At 46.6% G+C, this 22,973-nt stretch overlaps 1 protein-coding gene and 1 long non-coding RNA gene across 3 annotated transcripts in view; one reads left to right on the forward strand and one right to left on the reverse strand.

Moving 5' to 3' along the window:
* The window catches only part of SORT1 (sortilin 1), a 60,550-nt gene extending 45,011 nt beyond the window's left edge, over positions 1-15,539 (forward strand). For both annotated transcript variants that reach the window (XM_080647685.1, XM_080647686.1), the window contains exons 11-20: positions 561-667; positions 2,899-3,001; positions 3,332-3,500; positions 4,055-4,245; positions 5,012-5,201; positions 8,182-8,298; positions 8,842-8,950; positions 10,217-10,323; positions 10,594-10,717; positions 10,930-15,539. In XM_080647685.1, coding sequence (XP_080503811.1) covers positions 561-667; positions 2,899-3,001; positions 3,332-3,500; positions 4,055-4,245; positions 5,012-5,201; positions 8,182-8,298; positions 8,842-8,950; positions 10,217-10,323; positions 10,594-10,717; positions 10,930-10,944 — 1,232 coding nt within the window. In that variant the 3' untranslated portion in view covers positions 10,945-15,539. The remainder of the gene's footprint in view (positions 1-560; positions 668-2,898; positions 3,002-3,331; positions 3,501-4,054; positions 4,246-5,011; positions 5,202-8,181; positions 8,299-8,841; positions 8,951-10,216; positions 10,324-10,593; positions 10,718-10,929) is intronic.
* The window catches only part of LOC308237150, a 47,091-nt gene that overhangs the window by 13,505 nt on the left and 10,613 nt on the right, over positions 1-22,973 (reverse strand). Inside the window, exon 3 of the long non-coding RNA XR_013959410.1 lies at positions 9,935-10,072. This is a non-coding gene — a long non-coding RNA (uncharacterized lncRNA). The remainder of the gene's footprint in view (positions 1-9,934; positions 10,073-22,973) is intronic.

Below are 22,973 nucleotides of genomic sequence, written 5' to 3' on the forward strand. Positions count from 1 at the left end.
ACAGTTTATATCATTGAAAATAGAGAATGGGGAAGAGACATGGAGAGAAAAAAAAGAAAAGATGTTTGAGGGATAGGATAGGGGTATTGGAGAAGCAAAAACTAAGAACTATTAATTCAGACTTATGCACATAACATTCAAATCTTGAGATTCCCTAAAACAAGCCCAGTACATTGGCCTTGTCTGTAAAGTTAAGACCGGGATGCCTTCCCATTGTAGAGTTTACTTCCAAGGCAAGCAAACAAGGAAGGAGAATGGACATCAGCCTGTTTGTGTTGGTAAGGAGATAAAAGAAATCCTTTTTCAGTGTCAGTCTAGATGACTTCTGGTATCTGCTGGGTCCTGTTCAGGTGGGAAGCCTTCTTCAGATACCATGTGTAGAGTGCTGCTCAGTTACTCACCAACACGGAGCCGTTTTGCTGGGTGTTATAAGCTTATGGGACTCCAGGGTTATAATGGAGCTATATGGTCTTAGTTAGAAGTGAGTTCTGCAATGAGAAACAGAACTTATTAGGGTTCTTCCGGTGTATAGAGCTTCATATCATTCTCTTCCCGTTCAGATAACTCTATCCAGACTATGATCACTTTCGACCAAGGAGGAAGGTGGAAGCACCTGAGGAAGCCTGAGAACAGTGAATGTGATGCTACAGCAAAAAATAAGAATGAGGTTTGTTTTACTCCAATTGTCATACGTATTTGGAGCAGAGCAGCCACTCTGTTCTGCTCTTACTGTACCAGGCCTTTGAATAGTGAAATTTAGTACTTGATTAGGGTTACAGGTAAAGGTGGAAAGCTTGAAAATGAGAGGAATGAAATTAACTTAGAACGTAGGAACTAGGAACTGCGAAGAAAGGCCAAGATACTATGGATTGTCTTCTAAAGAAAAACAAAACTGAGGGCTAACAATTCGTGTTTTGCAAACCTGCTGAGTGGAAACAGAATGGACATACGGGTCGGGGATTAGTTAGGAGTCAGCACGGCAGCTATGAGACATTAGGAATTCTGCAAAAGCCATAGGCCAGCCATTCATGAGCAGGGCAAGCCATGCTGGCCAGAAACAAGAGAAGAGAACGTGGCCTTGTCTCCCTCTGCCTTGGATGCCACATAGCTAGCTGGTGGGTGCGTGTGGTGACCCCTAGGAGAGACCAAGAACTAGAAATACAAAGGCGTTGCTTGGGACATCCCAGATTCCGAGAGTGACAGGTCTTGACAGGCAAGAGAAAGAAAAGAAAAACCAGCTTTGTGCCTGGCTCTTGCAGAATTTGAGAGGTGCTTAGGGGAGCACTAAGAGAGTTTTCTTTAAAAAATGACAGTTTGGGTAGTTCTAAGCTCTCCTCGATACCTGTGGCTAACATGCACTCTGCTCTTCTAGGCTGGGTTTTCTGCTTTGTTTTCAGAGCCTCACAGTGTGAGATGAAGTGTACCTTCCCCACCCGCAATGCTCCCTCTCCCTTCTACTCAGCAGTACAGTGGAGTCTTTCCCTTCTGTTCCCTCTTCCCCATCCCCCTGTATGCCCCGGGAGGGAGGGCGGGCGGGCGGGCGGGCCTCCAGTGGCCTCTGCTTGCCTGGCTTTCCTCCCGCTCCCAGGCCCCTCCCTCCTCAACACTTCCTGGCTCCCATTTGCCTGTGAATAAAGGCTTCCACCTGGTGCGTGAAGGGCCTCTCCTCCCCTGGCAGACTGTCTTCTGCCTTTTCAGTGTCACTTCCCATTTCATCACTGACACACCCCTTGTTATCATCCTCTGCTGCTCCGTCAACCCCCACTTCCCATTTCATCACTGCCTCTGCCCCTGTGGCCTTGACCTCGTTGTTCCTGGGAAAGCTGGCCTGTCTCCCCAACCCGGATTCATTAGAACTTGTGGGAATCCTAACCACCCTCACTGCCCATCTTCAGTTAGAATCAGCCATTCCTCTTGGTTTATTAATAGTTTGCCTAAACCTCTTCTTTATTTTGTAGTAAAATATAAATGACATAAAATTAACATTTTAACCAATTTGAACCTCTTTAAAGCAATAAGTTTTGCTCTGCTTTATACCTCAACTAGTTTTAGAGAAATATTTCTTTTTAAAAAATATGTATTTTTACTGATTTCAGAGAGGAAAGGGAGAGGAAGAGAGAGATAGAAACATCAGTTTGAGAGAGAATCATTGATTGGCTGCCTCCTGCACGCCCCCTACTGGGGATCAAGCCCACAACCCAGGCATGTGCCCTTGACTGGAATCGAACCTGGGACCCTTCGGTCCACAGGCCAATGCTCTATCCACTGAGCCAAACCAGCTAGGGCGAGAAATATTTCTTAAAGACAAGGCTGGATCCTGGCGAGATGGCTCAGTTGGTTGGAGCATCATCTTGTACACCAAAAGGTTGTGGGTTCTATTCCTGGTCCAGTCAGGTCACATACCTAGGTTGTGGGTTATATCCCCGGTTGGGGTATGTATGGGAGGCAACTGATTGATGTTTCTCTCTCTCTCCTCTCTATCCCTCTCTGCCCCTCCTCCTCCTTCTCTAAACATATCCTTGGATGAGGATTAAAACACACACACACAAACAGAACTGGGTCTTATTTCTAATCACCACCACGTCTTGTACAGTATCTGAAATACGTCAGGCATTCATCAGGTTTATTTGTGTGGAATGGAGAGTTATTGTTTCAGTTTTGCAAGATGAAAAAGTTCCAGAGAAGGATGGTGGTGCGCAATAGTGTGAATGTACTTAACGCTATTGAACTGCACACTTAAAGATGGTTAAAATGGTAATTGTTATGGTATGTGTATTTTACCATAATTTTTAAAGAAGAGTATCCCACTGAGGTCTGGGTTGGAGTTATTAGAAGGCTAATAGATGAGTAAAGAATTCTGCCTTTGGTTTTAATCTAAACTTTGGTTTCTTTTCACAGTGCAGCCTTCATATTCATGCTTCCTACAGCATCTCCCAAAAACTAAACGTTCCAATGGCGCCCCTCTCAGAGCCAAATGCCGTGGGCATAGTCATCGCACATGGTAAGGAGCTTCCCCTCCCCTCCTCGGGAAGAAGTAGCTGAGCACACTGACACTCGGACTTCATTCCCCTATAAGAAAGCCACCGAACATGGCTTTTACCATCCTCTGTAGCAGTTCTCGCATGATAATGGTTCTTAGGGTTATTTCATAGACTCCCATCAGAGAGTAACATGACTTTCCCCTTTCCCAAATTTCAGTGGCCTTTTTTCTATCACAAGAGGCACGATGGGAAGGAATCAGAATAAATTTACTCAAAATTAGCCTCTTGGCAGTAAGTCCTGTCTGTTTGGTTGCCGCTCTGTGCTGAGGAGACGATGGATTGTGTTGCAGGTAGCGTGGGAGATGCCATCTCAGTCATGATTCCAGACGTGTACATCTCAGATGATGGGGGTTACTCTTGGACGAAGATGCTGGAAGGACCCCACTATTACACCATCCTGGATTCCGGAGGCATCATCGTGGCCATTGAGCACAGCAACCGTCCTATCAATGTGATTAAGTATGCATGAGCTCAGCTCCACCCACACTTTCTGCATAAAGGGCAACTGTGGGAAGTGTTCCAGTTCACTGGGGGGAAGTTGCAGGCCCTGGTTTAAATTTGTGCCTTCTGCAGAACTGTAGGGAAGGTTCTTAAAGGGAATGCATTCAGAGCAACTCAGATTAAATGGCTTGCTTTTTCCTCTGACTTCCTCAAGTTAACACTTTTTTGTCACTTTAAAAATATGCTTCTTTCCACAAGATTATTATGGAAGTGTGTGAGCATTCTGGATGGGGAATGACTCCTTAAGTAAAAGCTCATAATAGATCATTTCTGTTTGTTGATTTGGAAGTCCATACTTACATGGGTCATTACTTTCTCTTTCCTTGGAAAGAAATTTTGTAAAGGCATTTTCTTCCATATGCTCTGAATGAATCCCTTTTCTTACCTTGTTAACTAAGCCATCACCTAAACATGAGGGTTCTTCTCTGATTTGGACCTAACAGCAGAGTGGTTTCTGATAGTCCTATAAATGTTGATCCTCTGTTGTGATCTTTCTCTGATTGGGGTTTCAGGTTCTCCACAGATGAAGGTCAGTGCTGGCAAAGCTATATGTTCACCAGGGAGCCCATCTACTTTACCGGCCTGGCTTCGGAACCTGGAGCAAGGTCCATGAATATCAGCATCTGGGGCTTCACTGAGTCTTTCCTGACACGCCAGTGGGTCTCCTACACCATTGATTTTAAAGATATCCTTGAAAGGAACTGTGAGTGTCTTCTTTGACCTTTTCTACCAAAAACTTGTAAGCCCATTTTTCTAAATAGCCAATTCAGTTTCTTTTCACTGGAAGAAGAAAATGCATAGTTTAACGTCATGAAAAGATTTGTTAAGCACCTGCTCTTTGACAGGCTCTGTGCTGGCCTTCATATCCCGAAGTATAAAAACCTGATCCATAGGTTTTTAGACCTTAGCCTTTGAGTCCTTTTTCCAAGAGAGGATGATATTACAGGTTCACTGTCATCCACAGTCTTCATTTGACATCCAGTTGACTAAAGTTAAAAGTCTAGAGACAGAATGTTTTCCCTTCTGTTTGAAGCAAATGAACCCATAGTGAAATTGAGCCTATGCTTTTGGCTCATTGGCTTCTTGTCCTAAAGGAAAGCATCTGGTTGCTGACCTCTGACAGCTCCTGCTGACCAAGGGCATCAGTGACAAGACATCTAGGCAGCAGCCTCTCAGTTTGGAAGGAACCCTAGAGATCCTCATCCAGCTTCCCACTTCGAAACAAATAAGCGTTTTCCTAATACTCAAATGAGTGGTGAGATGCAAATAATCCTCCTTTGGTATGAGGAAATGCCCATTGCTAGTAGGTTTCAACTAATGTAACGTTGGTTCACAGTTCCAAAATGAAGCAGTGGGTTGAGTGAGACATCCCCGCTCTTCCTCTCCTTGTTATTCCTGTCGCCTGGCAGCTGCCTCATTAGGTGAGCTCTGGGCCAGGCAGTTTCCCGAACAACCTGTCTTTCCTTTAGGTGAAGAGAAGGACTATATGATATGGCTGGCTCACTCCACAGACCCTGGAGATTATGGAGATGGCTGCATTTTAGGCTATAAAGAACAGTTCCTGCGGCTACGCAAGTCATCCGTCTGTCAGAATGGCCGGGACTATGCAGTGACCAAGCAGCCATCCGTCTGTCTCTGCTCCCTGGAGGACTTCCTCTGGTACCGCATCCCTCAGGCCCTTTCCCGTGCTAGAGGAGGTGGAACACTGTTGTCTTATAGGACTGAACAATATTTCAATCCTTTTCTTTCCCTCCTTCCCCAAGAGCAGAGAACTGCTTCTTAAGGAAATGGAGGCACAGAGAAAGGGAACCAAAGTCATTAATAATTGGACAGATGATATTATTATATCGGACAGTTAATTATTGGGCAGAGCCAGCAGCAACCCCCAGACATCCTGACTTGGCAGTGGTAGTAAGGAGGGAGGTATATAAGGAGGAAGAGATTAAAAAATAGAGAAGGCGATGAGATAAAAACACCAAGGAAAGTGGCACAGGAGCTAAGAGGACATTGGACTTTAGCAGAGAGCCCAACGGCCTGAGTTCAGCAGGTGGCACTTAGGTTTTGAGTCATCCGCAGGACTGAAGGCAGAAAGAGTGCTCTGTCCTGAGACACCAGGTGACAGTAGTATACTTAGGTCCCTGTGTCCCATCAAGGTTTAGAAGCCATCAAGGTGAACTCCCAGACTCAGGACCATCCAGGCTTAAGGATCAGTGATGTGGTTGGCATGGGGTTAGTTGATGATACAAGGGCGAGGGAGTCGCTAGGTAGTCTAAGCAAGATAACTTAGGGCAAATAAGAGGGACTGATTCACATCACAGGTAGTAATCTTATGGAACTTGTCATAGTCTCTCAAACCACAGGTGACAGAATACGGGACCAAGCAAACCCAAGTCTGACCCTGTGGGGTCCTCCTGTGTGGCTCCTATCTGTCTGTGGAATGGCCAGAGGTCCTCCTCTCCCTGTTTCCACAGGGGAAGTGTCACTCAGATCACTTGTTTTGTACAGTAGGGCTAGAGATACTGTGAAATTCCAAGGGCTGTCCCCAACCCTGACTGCACCTGGGCTGGCTCTTCATTACTGAGCTGGTTTCCGACCTGCTGTGCTTCTCCAGAGCTCCAAGCCATTGGACACGCTGCTCCACAGCCTGCAAAGTCTCCCATGTCCCTGCCTGACCCCATGCCTGGTGGATTCCTTTAGTGCTTAGTTCAGATAGCACCTCTTTAAAGCCTGCAGTTTTCCCTCATCTGTGCTCCCACAGAACCCCTGTCACAGCTCTTACTGTGTTTTAATCATTGTGTACAGGTTTGCCTCTACCAGTAAAGTCTAGGCTCCTGGAGGGCATATTATATTTGATCATCGTGTAGCTGTAATGACAGCAGCTGCATTTTTTGAGCACTGACTGTACCGGCACTGTCCTGAGCAGTTTACACTTAATCTCAGCAGCCTGTGAGAGGGCATTGTTGTCCTTTCCCTTTCACAGAGGGAAGAAGTAACAGAAAGTACAGGGAGATTATGTCTAACTTGCCCACAGTCGCTCATCCAGGCAGTGGCAGAGCTGGGACATGAACCTGCAGTGGAGACCCGGAGCCCACGCTGTGCCCCACGTGCTTGGGAAATGTGCACGTGTGAGTGGGACGGGTACTCTCCCTGAAATCTTGAATACCTAAAAGTTTTCCCAGAAGTTTCCCCTGCTCTTGGAGGAGTGGTGTCCTCTACATCTTTTGTTCTCCCTGCCCTCTCCCCGAAATATTTGTCAGAAAAATCTTGAAGTACAAGCAGCAGTTTTATATTCCCCAAATATTCACTAAATACTTGCTGTGCAAGGGCAGTGCGAAGTGGAAACAGAAGGTTTGTTGTGGACTCTCTGGGTAAGATACACATAATCATGTTGTGAAACAGAAGGTGGCAAATGCCCCAGGGATTTAGGGCGAGAAGACACTATTCCAGCTAGCGCTGAAGGAGTGGGTCAGAGGCTTTGCTGAGGAGGTGGCATTTGAGCTGAGCCCTGACAAGCGGTAGGATTTGACCCTGTGCATCTGGGAAGAAACAGGTCATTAAAGCCAGTGGACGGGTGAGTGATCAGGAAGGGTGTGCTGGAAGATAGGTCGTGAGGGGAAGCCACAGTAGTGATGATAAAAAAGTGACTAGGGTCCAGATGGGGGACAGAAGGCAGTGTCATGGACAAACCTAAGGAAATGATAGACGAGGGTGGTGTGAAGGAGAAAACAGAGAAAGGGGTGTGTTTGGAACATTTTCTTTATTTGAGGTTCTTCTGGCAGATGATTTAATGGGTGAATGTCCAACAGGTATTTGGAACTGGAGGATTAGAGCTCCGGAGAGGTAAAACCTGGAAGCTTTTGTTGCAACAAATAGTTAAGCTCACAAAGGGAGAGCAGATACAAAATAAGAGAATGAGTTATAGAACCCTGTAAGACACCTGCATTTACGGGTTAGGAAAGAGAAGCCACCAGATGAGTGGGACTGGTGGTCCCTCCCACACTGTCAGTGAAGCTAGGCCCCAGGGCAGTGGGAAGGATGGGCCAAGGATGCTCATGCAGGGGTCAGCTCGGAGAGGAGGCAGTGTTATTTATTTGGGGAAAACAGAAAGGAGAGCAGATGGGGGTGCTATGGAGAGTTGGCATAGAATGGAGGGCAGGACAGGGCATTCACATTGGCGGTAAGGACCATCTAAAAAGCTAAGAGGGTCGGAAGTGGAGAAGGCAGAAAAGGTTTGCAAATATCCCATAGTATGGTAAATAAAAGAATTGCTAAGTTTGGATCTGTGGCTGTTGCCACTATTTCTCTGTCTTAGTTGCATGAGTCCCCACCCCATGCAGGCGGCAGGCATTCCCTTCCCAGAGCCTGAGCGATCTGTGCAGGACTCCCAGCCTCAGTGCTCCCAGCTACTAGTCCTAAGTCCACCAGGCCCGATCCATAGCTGTTTTCCCCAAGTAAGCCCTCTCCATGACTGTTTTCCTAAATGGACCTTCTTTATAGATGCCACAGGCCTTCCTGAGCTACTTTCTGGCAACCCAAGACTGGAATATTAACCATCCACTGCCCCACAAAAAACTTCATTGCTAGTCAGTTACTGTCTTTCAGCAAATTTAAAAGATACTTTATTTGTGGACTCTTGCAGTGATTTTGGTTACTTCCGTCCAGAAAATGACTCCAAGTGTGTGGAACAGCCAGAGCTGAAGGGCCACGACCTAGAGTTTTGTCTGTATGGCAGAGAGGAGCACCTGACCACAAACGGGTGAGATGGCAGTCTCCTTTGTGACAAATGAGTACCCCTGTTCAGAGCGAAAAGCTGCTTTTCTCCTCACAGAGATATGTGCAGGGCTTTAGGGTGCTCTAGAAAACACTGTCTAATAGAACTTCCTGTGATGATGGAAATGTTCTGTAATCTCCTGTGTCCGGTAGAGTAGCCACCAGCCCGGTGTGGCTATTGGCAATAGTGTGACTGAGGAAATGAATTAATTTCTATTCATTTAAATTTAAGTAACCATCATATTAGACAGAGCCTAATTGCTTCCCTCCATCTTTCCAACCTGGGTGTTAACGTGCTCTCCTGGATCACAGTTCTTTGGCACAGTCTCTTAAGGCAGAAAGGCAGGCATGTCCCTGCAGCCAGGCCTGAAAATACACAAAATATCCCCAAAACATCCCTGTGGATCTCCCCTCAGGCCTGAAAGACGGCGTAAGGATGAGGAGCTTTTCAGATCTTGTTTTCAGGAAATAGGCAAGAATTCAGTAATGCATCCTTGTATTCTGTTAACAAATTTTCTCTGCCTTTCAGATACCGGAAAATTCCAGGAGACAAATGCCAGGGCGGAGTGAATCCAGTTCGAGAAGTGAAAGACTTGAAAAAGAAATGCACAAGCAACTTTTTGAGTCCAGAAAAGCAGGTATGTCATAGTAGACGTGGATTAGGTACAGGTGGGGTTTCAGGACCTGTCAGGCTTCCCTTTGCACAGGAAACTGTCAGGAGGAAGGATGGGTCATATAACCCAGTAAGCTCATCTACTGAAAACTTTTTTGTTGGGGAGAAAATAGTATTTCATAAAGTGGTTCCAAGTCTTAGAAGCTTAGAGTTGAGGACATTCTGAGGCTCAGGGTCATTTGGGAAAAAGACTCAGGAAGTTTGGCTGTAAAGGGCTGGGCGTGTGTGAAAGAGAAGAGCACTGGACCACAGGTAGGGTGGGTCTCTGAGCCAGGTCATGCCAGGTGTGTTCACAAGGAAAAACTGAACATGGTAATAACGGGCTGGTTTTGATATAGAAGCAAATTACGGGGCTGACTACAGATTTGTAGTACTAACTATCTGCTGGAATTGGGGGGTGGGGTGGTAAAGAAGAAACCCTGATAACGAAGCACTACACCAGCAGTGTGACTTGGGGCAGTCCCCTCCTCTCTGACTTCTGAGGGATGAGGGCCTGACAAGGGGCAGAGTGAAGAAGACTGCGTGGGTGTGTGTACTTGTCAGGGAGCAGGGTCCTCCTCTGCGCCCCGCCCTGCACGCCTGGTGGCTGTCCTCAGGGTGTTGGTGTGTGTGATTGCACAGGACTCCCGCCCACAGGGACACAACTTGTCCCAGAATCCAGCTCAGCGTCCTCTTGGATACAATGAAAACACACCCTATTTCCCCACCCAGAAGCAAGCGGGTCACACTCAAACAATGATATGAGAAGGCTTATTTGTAAAAAACATACCAAAAATTAAATTAAAAAGATAAATCTTGGTGTCATGTGATATAGTATTTGCACAACTTTCCACCTGATGGCCCTGTTCTAGACTCGTTCAGCCCTCTGTTATCGTCATCTCCCTTTCTGGCTCCACCCTTAAAAGCTCTAAGACTTATAAACAGTGACAGTAGGAAACAGTCACATTACCATTTGATCTAGGAAGTTGCCAAGGCTTCCAGTGTAACTCTGACATTGACACCACTGAGATTGCACCATTGTGACAGCTTCAAGGTAGCTGAAGTTCTGGAGACCCTCTGCCAGGTGTGATTCTCCTGGTTCTTCCTCCTGAGGGGTTGAAAGAGTAGTATCATGAAGTGCCTGAAGACTGCAGATCACTCAGAGAAATGAGGGGGATCAGCAGCATCTTTGAATTCAGTCCTAGAATATGCATGCCTGAAATTTTTTTTGTTTGTGTTTTCATTTATCAAGAATACCAAGTCAAATTCTGTTCCAATTATCCTGGCCACTGTGGGATTGATGCTAGTCACAGTTGTAGCAGGAGTGCTCATTGTGAAGAAATACGTCTGTGGGGGAAGGTAAGAACATGGAAGTCAATCAGAGGTACTGCAGTCAAACCAGAAAGTCAGCCAAGGGCACATGGTTGAGTCTGCCCTTAGCAAAAAAGTGACGTTCCTGAAACGCCAGGCCCAAGTCTTCTCAGATCTTATATTTTCCGTAAGCCAACTGTGGCTCTGCTTCCTGTATGCGTGACTTACTCTCTGAGTGTATAAAACTCGGAAAAGCTGGTGCTATAATAAGCACACCCTCCTCAGCACATTGGGATTCACGAAGGGTTCTCTTCGCAGGTTCCTGGTGCATCGGTACTCCGTGCTGCGGCAGCATGCAGAGGCTAATGGTGTGGATGGTGTGGATGCTTTGGACACAGCCTCCCACACCAATAAAAGTGGTTACCATGATGACTCAGATGAGGTGAGTGAGACTATTTCTTCTTGAGGGTGATCCAGAAGTACAAAAAAAGAGTGATCCTTTCCTGTGCATGATCAAGATGGGACTGAGGCAAATGAGGGTGTAAGCTAGAAGCGAAACTTAATGACTAAGACTCGGTCAGCCAGAAACGAGGTAATTGCTTTCAAAATAGGAATTTCTTAGTCTGTTAAATAATACAATCTATGTCTTTTCAGGACCTCCTGGAATAGCTCCTCAAAGGAAACGCAGTACTTCCTACACTCCCTGTGGCTCCGACTTGGGGAAATAAATTTCCCATTGCGAGGGATCCAGCTCTGTTTCTGCTGCTTCCGTCAAAGCCAGAAGGACTTCTACTAAAGACATGCAGGGGGTGGGAGGGGGCAAAACCCTAAACACTTACAATTGGCTCTGAGAAGAGGAGGAGACATTTTTAAATCTTTAACCTCTTATTTCAAGTTCTGTCTTTTTGCAAAGTATGGGTTCTTTTGGGTTTGTTTTTGTTTTTTAAGGGAAATGAAATGGAATTTGAAGGGAACATTTCACTAACTGTACTCCTGCATGTTTTGCATGGCACCTGCCCCAGGGCACCTGCCAACTCCAGCATCACCCCTCACAAGTAGTTGGTGCGGTCCCTAGGCTCTGCTGGTGACACAGAGCAGCTGCAGAGATGAACACGGAGGCTCTGGTGACTGGCATGACCTGGGCAGCCTTTCTGCCTCTGGGGACAGCCCTTCTCGGAGAACGCTGCACACTAGATCCTCACCTTTTTTATTTTTTCCAGGGACCATAGATCAATGATTTTCCTTTTTCCTGCTTAATTAGGCAATACCCTTGTTAATTGCCCTTTGGTGACTAACTTAACCATGTGCTTCCAAGACACTATATCAGGAGAACTTAAAGGGCAATATTTTTAACTAGGGGCAGGAAGAAGGGAGCAGCAGAGAACTGACTAGATAGAGCACTATGAAAGGAGAAATTCTTCCTTCCTCCGAGATCTTTCAAGCCATGCTGTGTGTGTGCCAGCAGACTTGCTCAAGGACAGGGCGCAGGGCTTGCCCGGGGTGTCTGCCCAGGCGGTACAGCTCCTGAGGATGGAACATGGACTTACTCCATGTGCCCTGCTACCTGCTGTGTTGGCTCAGTGGTGAATCATTCAATTGGCTGCTTATGTGCTTCCTCTTAGGTGGCTTGTTGTACGTGGAGCCAGGACTAGACATGTTTTCAGATTTATAGGCTTTATTTTTAAAATCAGAATTTTATTACTAGCTCTCTTCCTTACCCTTTTTTCCCAGCTTTGCCAAGTAATTTATTGGCATGAACCTTTTGGCTGAACCAACTGAAAACGCTTCCAGTGTAAGATGATATTTTGTGTGATACATTAAGTTCATATTTTAAATTTAAGGGAGTTTTCCATTTGACATTTTTACAAATTAAATCAATTATAGAATGTAGTGAGGTGGATTTTTGGGTGGCCATCTAGTCATGGAAAGCTGCAATAATTTTAATACAGCTTGAATATTTGCTATACAGGAATATAGTCTAGTATGCTTTTGGTCTTGGGTACCTGCTGTGCTGGTCACGGTTTCTCCCAATAAATATGATTGGGACATTCTCTGGTAACTGCCATTTTGCTGCTAGGTCATTTTATGGCCAGAAAGTCCATAAAAAGTAAATGTGCCAAATTAACTTTTGTCAGAATGTGTGAGCAGATGGCTAAAGTTCTCTCCTCACCAGAATGGAATAACAGCAGCAGGGAAAGTGGGGGAGGGAGTGGACAGAGAATTGTAGAGACTTGGAAATTGCATAAAATTAAATGAGTCAGTGAGCTTCTGTTAGAAAATAATGTTAGGTAGAGCAGTTTTTGTGAAGAGGATTAATATTTGTTAGAGCCAGAGAGCACTCATCTTTTAGGAAAAGCTCATTCATTTTGCAGGTTTTTAAATTAAAAATAATTCCAAAGATAAACCGGTTCACAAAGGATATAGTGTCAGCCTTTGTCCCAGACAAAGTGAATTTTTTAACTTTTTTTTTTATTATTGATTTCAGAGAGGGGAAGGGAGATGGAGGAATAGAAACATCAATGAGAGAATAATTGATCAGCTGCCTCCTGCATGCCCCCTACTAGGGATCGAGCCCACAACCCCAGCATGTGCTCTGACCAGGAATCAAACTCTGACCTCCTGGTTCATGGGGCGATGCTCAGCCACTGAGCTGGGCCTGCTCAAAGTGAATTTGATGGCCAGGAAAGATCTACTTCACCTACACCTTTCCTCCTAGCATATACTCACTGGGGAAGATGTGCTGAGATGTGATTCGCTAATCAGTTTTAAGATACAGGAAAGTTAACATTCTTTTCTAAGCATATAAGAGTAGGGCTCTTTGCTTATAATGATATCTGGGATTTCTGTAGAAATTAGCAGTTTTCAGAGCAGTTTCACTTGCAATATGTCATTTGAACCTCAACATTCTTGTGAAATAAAGAAAAGATAGGGTTGCAATTCCCATCTTTAGGAGATAGAGCTGAGGTACAAAAATTGAGTGAGTTGTCGGGGGCCCCTGTATATCACGAGCAGTGCAGGCCGGAACAGGAACCCTGGAACATCTGTGTGTGCAGGGGCTGCCTCCCTGAACAGGCTTCTTCCTTCCTTGCAGACTGGCTGTTCCGTGGGGCAGGAATCAGTGTCCTTTCTTTCAGAGCAGTGTTTAGTGCCCTTTGCCACCTTGATGAAAATTTTATTCTGTTTTTCCTGGCTAAAAACAATGATAGTTTTGATAGTGTGGTTAGAAAGTGCTTCTCACCTCATTAAGGGTCACTGTTTAAGAGTGCAGGAATGAGCTCTCCACCGTGAGTCACCTTCTCCATTCTCCTCATTTCCCATCCCTGGCTGGCTAGCTGGCTCGGTTGGTTTGAGGACTGCTAACAAGCCTGGTGTACTCCCTTTATCAGCTAGTTAGTGTTCTACATCAGCCTGCTCACTCACAGGTATATGTCCTCAGCCAGTGAGCAAAACAGCCTAAATCCATAATTGCATCTAAGAAAAAAAGATCTCTAATTTGTCCTACGGATGTTGGGTTAGGAGCATTATCTTTGAAAGTAAAGTATAGCATATCATTGTAGAAAGTCCCGGGCTTGATAGTAGCAGAAGAGATTATTTCTAGTTGCTTTGGCAATAAAATTTAGCATCATAAGAGAGATCGGACATATCAGACCATCCAAAGTGGGTCTGGGCTCTTAAATCCAGGTGGAGAACTTGCCATCTTTCCTACTCTGTGAACAGGTATCTTAGACCTGAGGGGGCTTCTGGTTTCCAGTGAGACCAGAGACCAGGGATGCATACACCTAGGCTGTCATTTGGATGGAAACACACTTAGAAGAATAAAGTGTTTAGAGGGTGTGGCTGTTCTAGGTTGGGCTCAGGAGATTCAATAGGTTAGTTATCACATAGAACCTGCCAGATCTGCCTCTGGGCTTCTACATGCCCAAGCTGGCTTTTCACCCCTGACAGATTAGTAATTCACTGGCCACCTCCAGCTCCTGCTGGTTCTCTCGAGGCCTTTGTCACGATACCAGGGATACAGAGAGGAGTGTTGGCTTGTCCAGACGCACCCCAGGTGGCGGGGCTGGCCTGGCTTTAGTCAGTACTTTATTTTCCAGGCAAATCATCCAGGTAGAGATTCTCTCTTCCCTTTCAGGAGAGCTCTGAAGAGCCCTGCCCCTATGTGCATTGGCTCAGAACTCATCCTGCTCATTGTCGGTATAGCCCCCTCATCCCACTTGAAGCCTGGAGACTTGGAACTGCTCAAATAGGAAGAGATTCAGCTTTTCAACTTTGCTACTACCTTCTCTCAAGCAGGAAAATAGCATGGACTCAATGTCCTTTGAACAAAACCAAAGTTTCAGATTTGCCACATGATGGAGTGATGGGAAGGGCCAGACTTTCTGTCCCATCTGCCACCGTTTGCCCAGCTCAGGCGGCTCTGGGAGCACCATCCTGCCCAGCAGAGCCCAGGCCTCACCCTCATGGAGGGTGATTGAAATCGCAGCAGCATGTTGATTGTCTGGTTCCATCACATTATAACAAAGAATCGGAACATGAATTTGAAATTGTCTTCAACTTGCTGTATGCATTTTTTCACACCAGTGCATTCTTAAGTGTTCTTGTTTATAGAAAATAACAAACTAATCTGTACCTTTATATATATGTACATATATACATGTATAAACTGTATAGTGTACATGCTAATGATTTATTGATGTGTCCCAGATCTCTACTGCACTTCTCTTCCGCATGCCCTCAGTTTGTGGTCAGGTGACGGAATGTTCCCTGATAGTCTGCCCACTCCTGGGTTTGGACCTCTAGGGAAGAGGGTTTAGTCGTACCCTCCTCCTCATCCTCGTGCACAGAAATGCTCAGGGTCCCCCATGTGCCTGTTGTTCAAGCCCCTCTTGTCTCTTGCTCCCTTTCTGAGCATGTGGTCCCTCTTGTTCTGTATCTTTGCCTCTGCCCCAGACTAGGGGACAGCTGCCTTCCTACTAAAGTGTAAAGCAGTTATTAAGATCATTGCTGCATGTGCGCTAAAAAACAAACCAATCTTCTGTTCCCTTGGAACAGAAAATTGCATGTGAGGTGGGATAATCAAGTCTCAACAACCCATGTCATTTACACAACAAAGCCAGACCCCATAATGAAATTCCACAAAATGGAAACAAAACTCCAATTTCTTTAGCATTGTGTAAATAAATCTGGATGTGTTTAACTTTGTACTGGTAATTTTCTGTATATTTGCAATATCTGGGTTAGAAATAAAACAGACTGGGACTTTGTTACCTGACCTACTGAAATGACTAAACTACAATTTGTTACTATGATAGCTTTTCCAGTTCTAGGTTCAGCAAACCAAACCAGCACATAACCCAATTAAAGTGCCAGGACTGTGCATTTATAGCATGAAAGGTATTAAAGATAATTTATGGGGGAAACTACTTTTTTCCTTCCTCTTTATGTTCATAAAGATCTACTTCCCATGGGTATTTGTAGGACCAGCTTTCTTGTTGTTTCCCCCAGAAAGTCTAACTGACCCACCCCGCACACCTTCTCAGGTTTCAATTGCTATATTCTTCCTCTGGACACAGCAACATACAATTACTCTCCTGAATTATATGTTCCTTACAGCAGGTTTGATAAATGCCAACGCTGAAGTTTAACTTCGGCATCTTTCCATTTGCCCCTCTTACACTTCTCCTGCTGCTCTCATTCATAGTCCTTCCTGATCCATTTCATTGAAGGCCTTTCAAAGAGTTGCCCCTTTCCTCTCATCCAAAATATTTCTTTTAGGAGAGGTTCCTGCTGACCCGGACCTCCCCCCCTACCCCATGAACCTGATAAACAGGTTCCTGCACCCCAAAGTGTGTGTACAGTGTGTCCTGGTCCTGAGCCCCTATATAAGTCGCAAAGAGGGCTTCTGTCCCACACCTCAAGACTAAGACTATTGGGATCTTACTGACTCTGCCCCCAAATTGAGAGCTAAAAGGTAACCATGAGTAAGGAGCCTATTCATTCAACCACACCCATTTGTCCTTAAAAAAATAAGGGCCTAGTGGGGAGGGGTATATGGGAACTCCATATTTCCATTCAACTTTGCTGTGAACCTAAACGTGCTCTAAAAGTCTATATAGAAATAGAGATGTATATACCAAGGGGATACACAGTCTGGCTTCTGGGGATAAAGAGCACAACAGGAAACCAGGTCATTTGGATGAAGTACGCACATGGAGGATGATGGTTTGGTAAACCTGGAAATCCTATAGCACCTTTAGTATGTAACTTGACACCTGTGGGTTGGCCACTTCCCTACATTTTTATCACTTTATCCTCAACCCAACCCTAGCCTCATTATCCTTGTTTCATAGACCAAAGACCTGTGGTTCAGAGGCAGTGATTGGCTCCGAGTCACCTAGCTAATGAGTGAGCGGTATAGCCAAAAGTCACACTCAAGTCTTCTGACCTTACGCCCCTGGCTCTCCTCCCTCCCTCTGCTGCCTCTCACTTTCTTTGTACTTTATCTCCTAGCTGAGGGAGCTTTCAAAGGGGCAAGTGCCCTGACCTAAAAATAGCTCACATTTATCGAGCACTTAGTCAGCTATACTCTGCTAAGCACTTTACACAGATTGCCTCTCTTAATCCTCACAGCAACCCTATGGTTACTATCATATCTATTTTTCAGATGAGGAAACACAACTAAGACTGACTGTGATGTGTCGCAAGTCACACAACTAGTTGGTGATGGGGCCAACATGACCCCTGGTAGTCTGGCTCCAGAGCGCAGACTACCTTCCACTGTTACTAGGGGGAGGGGGAGAGAATGGGGACATACCCTTAAAGGTCAAGTTGACAAGCCCTGGCTGGTGTTACTAAATGGTTAGAGCGTTGGCCCATGCACCTGAAGGCACACTGAAGGGTGGTGGGTTCAATTCCTGGTCAAGGACACACACCTGGGTTGGAGGTTCGAGCTCCCAGCCCTGTTGGGGCACGTGTGGGAGGCAACCAATCGATGTGTCTCTCCACATCATTGTTTTTGTCTCCCTCCCTCCCTCCCCCCTTCCACTCTCTCTAAAAATCAATGGAAAAAATATCTTCAGGAGAGTATCAACAACAAAAAAAGGTCAAGTTAAAAATTTACAACTCATTGAATATGGGAGTAGAGAAAGAAAGAGCAGTTAAAGGTATGCCTATCACTCAGCTAATTCTGGGGCCCCTTTCTTTGGACCTGAACACCATGTCAGATGAGCTGGAGGTCAGGAGTCAAGATGTCACCCAATCCCACAGGAGCCAGAGGCCCTGTCTGGATGGTCTTTGCGTGGGGGAGAAGGGGGAGCTATTTGAAGCTCAAGCTCTCTCCTCCCTCCCTGGTGCTGCGTGAGGGGTGTCATCTCACTCCCATGATAACAGGGCCACCTCGGCCCTCCTCCTGTGGCTATTCTGGGCTGTTGTCTGATCCCCCTTTCTTCCCCCAGCCCTGCTTCAGCCCTTCTTCTGGGAGTAGTGGGGTGGGGAGAAGCCAGCCCAATTACATAACCCCATGGCGGGGACCCCTGGAGAGGCTGCAGAGCAGGTGCTCAGCCCCTCCCTCAGCACCAACAGTGAAAATCTGCCGCTGGAGCCCAGCCTTGGGTGGCCCAGCATGGAGGCAGTCACGGCACCGGAGGTGGCCTCAGGACCCACGCTGAAGGTGAAAGAAGCCAGCCCAGCAGATGCGGAAGAACCCCAGACTTCACCTCGACAGGGGGCCCGCAGCCCTATTCCTCAGCTCCTGGCCCCTCTGGAAGGTGACCGTGGGGTTAGGGAGGGTGGTGGGAGATGGGAGGATATTCCGACTCCCTGATGGCACTTCCTTAGGTTTATGCAGAGCTGACGACTTAAAGGGATGGGGACTTAGGACGGAGGAGCATTGTTTGGAGCCCCGCACGCCCTTCCTTGGTGGACTCTTACTTGCTATTCATGTGTCTCTGCTGGGTGTTTGCTTTTTTAGCTGAGAATTTGGTAAATGGTGTTTGTGGCACTTTACAATGACTAATAATCTGTTTATACTTTTACCTTTAAGAAATGTCTATCACAGGGACTCGGAGGACATGCTATACTAATGCCAGTCAGAAAGGGAATGAGGGTGAGATCGTGGCTGTCTAGATTAAAAGAGAGAAATAAAAAGCTATAGTGACTGGAAGACTAAGTAGTGAATAGTTCATGACACTCTGCCTCTCCCTGGGCAGTGCCGTGAGTCCAGGGCCTACCCCAACACCCCCTCTGGCTCCCATAGGAAACCCCACTTCTCAGAATCTGAGCCCCATGGAAGCAGAGCCCTCCTGGGAGAAGCATGTGGCTTCTCCATGGTCTCCCTGAGCCTCTCGGCAAAGAGGCATTTTTGAGCTAGGAGGTGGTGGGTGCCCCTTCCAGTCCCTGGTTCCCACCCCCACTGCGACAGCTCCGTGCTGCTCACCTGAGCCTAGCTGAGCTGACCAGTGGTGGAAGGAGAAACAGGGAACTAATTTCTTAAAAGCCTTGGTTCAGGAGTGATTCTCATCAATTTTACTCACATATCACTGGCAAGGGGGCAGCCCCTTCTTAGATCATGATACTGTGGAAGAGATCATGTAAATCTGGGTGGGCAATTAGCCATCTCTGTCACAGAGGTGGGGATGAGAGAATGGGATGCTTGAAATTCAGATTATAGAGGGGCTGCAGTTACTGATCTAGACAATGACCAAGGAACAAGGGTAAAGCAGGGGAGGATAAAATTCCTGGAGGAGTAGCAGGCGTGGTGTAAGGCCCGGCAGAGGTTGGAAGGATGGCTGTGGAAATCACCAGGAATCATGACTGGAGCTGCGCTGGGGAGAACGACAGTGAGCCAGGGCGAAAGTCACCTGCAGAGGGGAAGACTACCACAGGGAGGGGTGTAGTGCCTGAGATCTCTAAACAAGTCTTCTCAGAAAAGTGTTGCCTATGTCTATGTCCTTTTATGTTTTTCTGACCTTAGTTTCATGGTCTTCAAGGAGAAGACGTTCTTGTCCTTCACAAGGTGTTCCTGAGGTCCCATATGCCTTTCCCGTCACACTCCTCCACACAGGTTTCTGATAAGTCCAAGGCCATATTCTAAGCATCTGCTAATGTTTCTCTAAGAAATGCTGGTATTTCTGGGATCCCTGGAAATCTCTGGTTATGTTTCAAAGCCACAGTTCATCTCGTGCATTCGCCATCTTCTGGTAACCATTCACTGACACACACACTCAACACACACACACACATGCACACCCCCCCTTCACTCTGCAAATGTGTCCATCTTGTTTCTTCACTCTCCAGGCCATAATTCATAACATCAATTTGGACTACACAGCCCTTAGGGAACTGCTGGAGGAAAAGTCTTTAACCATGTGAAAGGAAATTATGAGAGGATATGAACAAATTTTCCCATGAGCAAAGACTAAGGAAATGGGCATCAACTTCAGTGGAATGAAATGAGGGTGAACTAGGAGGAATTTCCTAATCAAGAAGAGTCAAGATTTTTGGACTTTAGATGGTCTTCACTACTAATTTCTAAGAAAAGAATTAGACAACGGCCTGTCTGAGAGAAACACAGCACTGAGAGAGACACAGCTCAGAGCCAATGGCTCTCAAAGGACTTTCAAAATGCCTTTTCCCCAAAACTCTATAAAGGGAGGAAACCAAACTGTGGCTGTCTCACACCTCGTCTTAGAAAACCTCAGAAAACCTCGCTTCTGTTTCAGGCTCTAGTCTTTGGTTCACATCCCTCCTGGCATCTGAGGAGGAGAAAGCCATGTTTCCCCAAGGTCAGTACAATTCACACCTCACTGGGCTATGGAGGTGTGAAGAGAGATGCCCCAAATAAGCCCCCCTATTAACATTCTCAGCAAAGGGTCAGATTGCTCTTGTTTGCAGGGCAGACAAGAAGGCCGGGTTGAGCTGGGGAAGTGCCTGTTGCTTGCTGCCCAGGCACCTGGAGCTGTCAAACACTCTTCTGCCACCTCCCACACTTTGTCAGCTGCTTTAGCCTCAAACCATCCTTTGCCCTCCAATGGGGACCTGGGAGCCTGCTGAAAGCCATATCCTCGCCTACTGAACCTCAGTTGGAGCATTCTAGCAACTTCAGTTTGTCCCCTATCTACTCATCATTGTGTCAGGGAGTCTCACTTATAGGCAAAGAACTTCACAGGAGACCTCTGGGGAGGAGAAGACCGCCATCCTAGCTGACAGCCTTACTTCTCTCTCTGCCCCTGTTGGGATTCCCTCTGGATCTCAGGGCCATTCTGTCATCCTCCTCCTAATTCCTGTCTTAGCTTATGTGCCACATAAACCCGTTTCTTTAATGTTCCTCTGTAGTTCAGGTGAAACTAAGCTAACACTTACCCAGGTATTTTTTTAAGAAACAAAAGAAACACCACGTGGGAACAGATACATGAGCACGCACCCATCTACAGAGGCCTGTTTCCTCCCTGAAGTCTGAGAGGAGCAGAGCAGAGCTCAGCAAGCACATCTTCTAGGCAGGACAGCTTGGGCTTCTTTTCTCACCTCAACCTTTTCAATTCTTGAGGGTGTCCCTTATTTGCCACCTCCCTCCAGGGGCAAGATCAGTCAGAGCCTTGACTTTGGTGCCCAGTCTCAGGTGGATGCTGGAGGACAGAAGTGTGGACAGCTTTGCCATGCTCCGATGGGGAAGCAGGAGTCCCGGTCCAGCACAACTTCCCAACCAGACACGATACTCTCAGCGAATCTGTTTCCTTCTCCAAGCCCTTTCCTTCCAGTCTGCTCCTTGTGCTGGGTGTTCAGCTAGGCTCTTCATAACACAGACATTCTGGAGGCTCCTCTCCAGCCCTCTCCCCAGCAAGTGTGAAGGGTGATTTCCCTACCCAACAGTGGGGAACCAAGCCCAACAAGATGAGGTTTTGACCCTTCTTTTTCAATTGCTGCCCTCTTTTTTCAGAAAACCCTTAAGTCATATCCGCCTGTTCTCAACTCCTTGGTGGCTTGCCAAGATGGCCCCAGGAGAGCAACACATCGCACAAACACTTCTTCTGTTCTGCATGCCCCGCCCCCTCCCAAACCGTCAAAGTCAAACAGAGGGCAAGCAGAGCAGGGTCATTCAGCTGCTTGGGCTCTGAGGCTGTCCTATTCCTACTGAGGCTAGCAGACCCGGAGCAGCTCAGGGAGGACGGGCGCTCAGAGCACTGGAGGCCCTGAACCCCTTTGTTCCTGCAGGAGCGAAGTGCAGTCTAAGACAGCACAACCCAAGTGAAAACATAAGGCACACAGCAGAGAAGGAAACTAGGTAAATAAAATGGACAGCGTGTGCTGAATGTCTGTGGTTATGTTCATTTACAAAGGCCAGATGATCTTGAGATCGTAATGGGGGGAACTGTGGGAGCGAAATTGTGGTCTCTAGACAACGATCTAAAGATTGAGGGGTAGAAAGAACAGAGCAGAACCACTATTTTAAATTTCATCATTCAAAATTTTGCAGTATATAATGTATATATTTAAACAGTTCAATTTATAGGTAAATGTACGTGAATGCTTAGGAATGTATTAACAGAGAAATGGATATTATCAAAAATTTGAAATCCACTATCAAGCAATTGTGCTGTGTGGGGGGGGGAGGGGGGAAGAGGGGGGGCCAGGAGTGAATGTCCAACTGCTAAGAATGAATCGTTAGGGGAGGTGGGAACTGAGGCACCGTCACATTCCATTTAAGAGAATAGCAGCAGGGGAGTATATGTGCCTAAAAAAGGAGGAGACAGGAGCCCCCAAAAGGCTGGAAAATGGTGTCTGTCTTAGCTGGCCCCCAAGGGAACCCAGGTGGGATGTTTGCATTTTCTCAGTCAAGGCAGCCTGAGGCCAAGGAGAGAAATTATACCTGGTCATTTTCCAAACCTCACACTCAGCACTTTCCTGAGCATCTCCTGTCTTCATCCTGGAAGCCAATAAACATGATCTAATCTCTCTTCTCACTGGGAGATCAAGGGTAAGTAAGCAGTGGATCTAGTATGTCCCAGATTCTGTTTGTACAGAGTGATCCTCCACAAACTGGAAGAACACTGTGCAGGCACTGAGCCGGGCAGCCATGCAGAGGACGGCACCCAGACACCAGCAACCTGTGCAATGACATCAGTGCTGTCTGAGTGGGTCTAGGGAGCTGACTCTGCCTCTGGAGGGGAAGCCTTCTCCTCGGGTCTGGCACCAAACTGGGGGACAGGGCTGACACTTGGAGGTCAGGATTAACATTGAAAGTGGCCTTGACAAAAGGAGTGCTGTTAAAGGATAAATGCAGTAAAAGGGTGGAAAGACAAACCACATGGACTGGACTTGTCTGTGCACAAACAGAAAAAGAAATCTTAGTTGATGGAAAGTCAGGAGTTGCTAGTTATAAATTAACAGAAGCATCAGGTTCCCACTCAGGTGCTCTTGCTGCCAAGACTGGCGCTCGCAGGGGTCCTCAAACTACGGCCCGCGGGCTACATGCGGCCCGCCGAGGACATGTATCCGGCCCGCCGGGTGCCGCTGCCTGTCCTGCTTAGCAGCCGACTTGTCCCGGGCCCGCAGTGCACATAGGAATTTGTTCATAGTTTTTTTTTTTAATCTATAGTCCGGCCCTCCAACCGTCTGAGGGACAGTGAACTGGCCCCCTGTTTAAAAAGTTTGAGGACCCCTGAGTCTAGGGGGTCCTTTAGCCAGTTGTTTGTCCCTACCTC

The sequence above is a fragment of the Plecotus auritus genome, assembly GCF_963455305.1.
Source record: "Plecotus auritus genome assembly, chromosome: 12".
Classification (NCBI taxonomy): Eukaryota; Metazoa; Chordata; class Mammalia; order Chiroptera; family Vespertilionidae; genus Plecotus; species Plecotus auritus.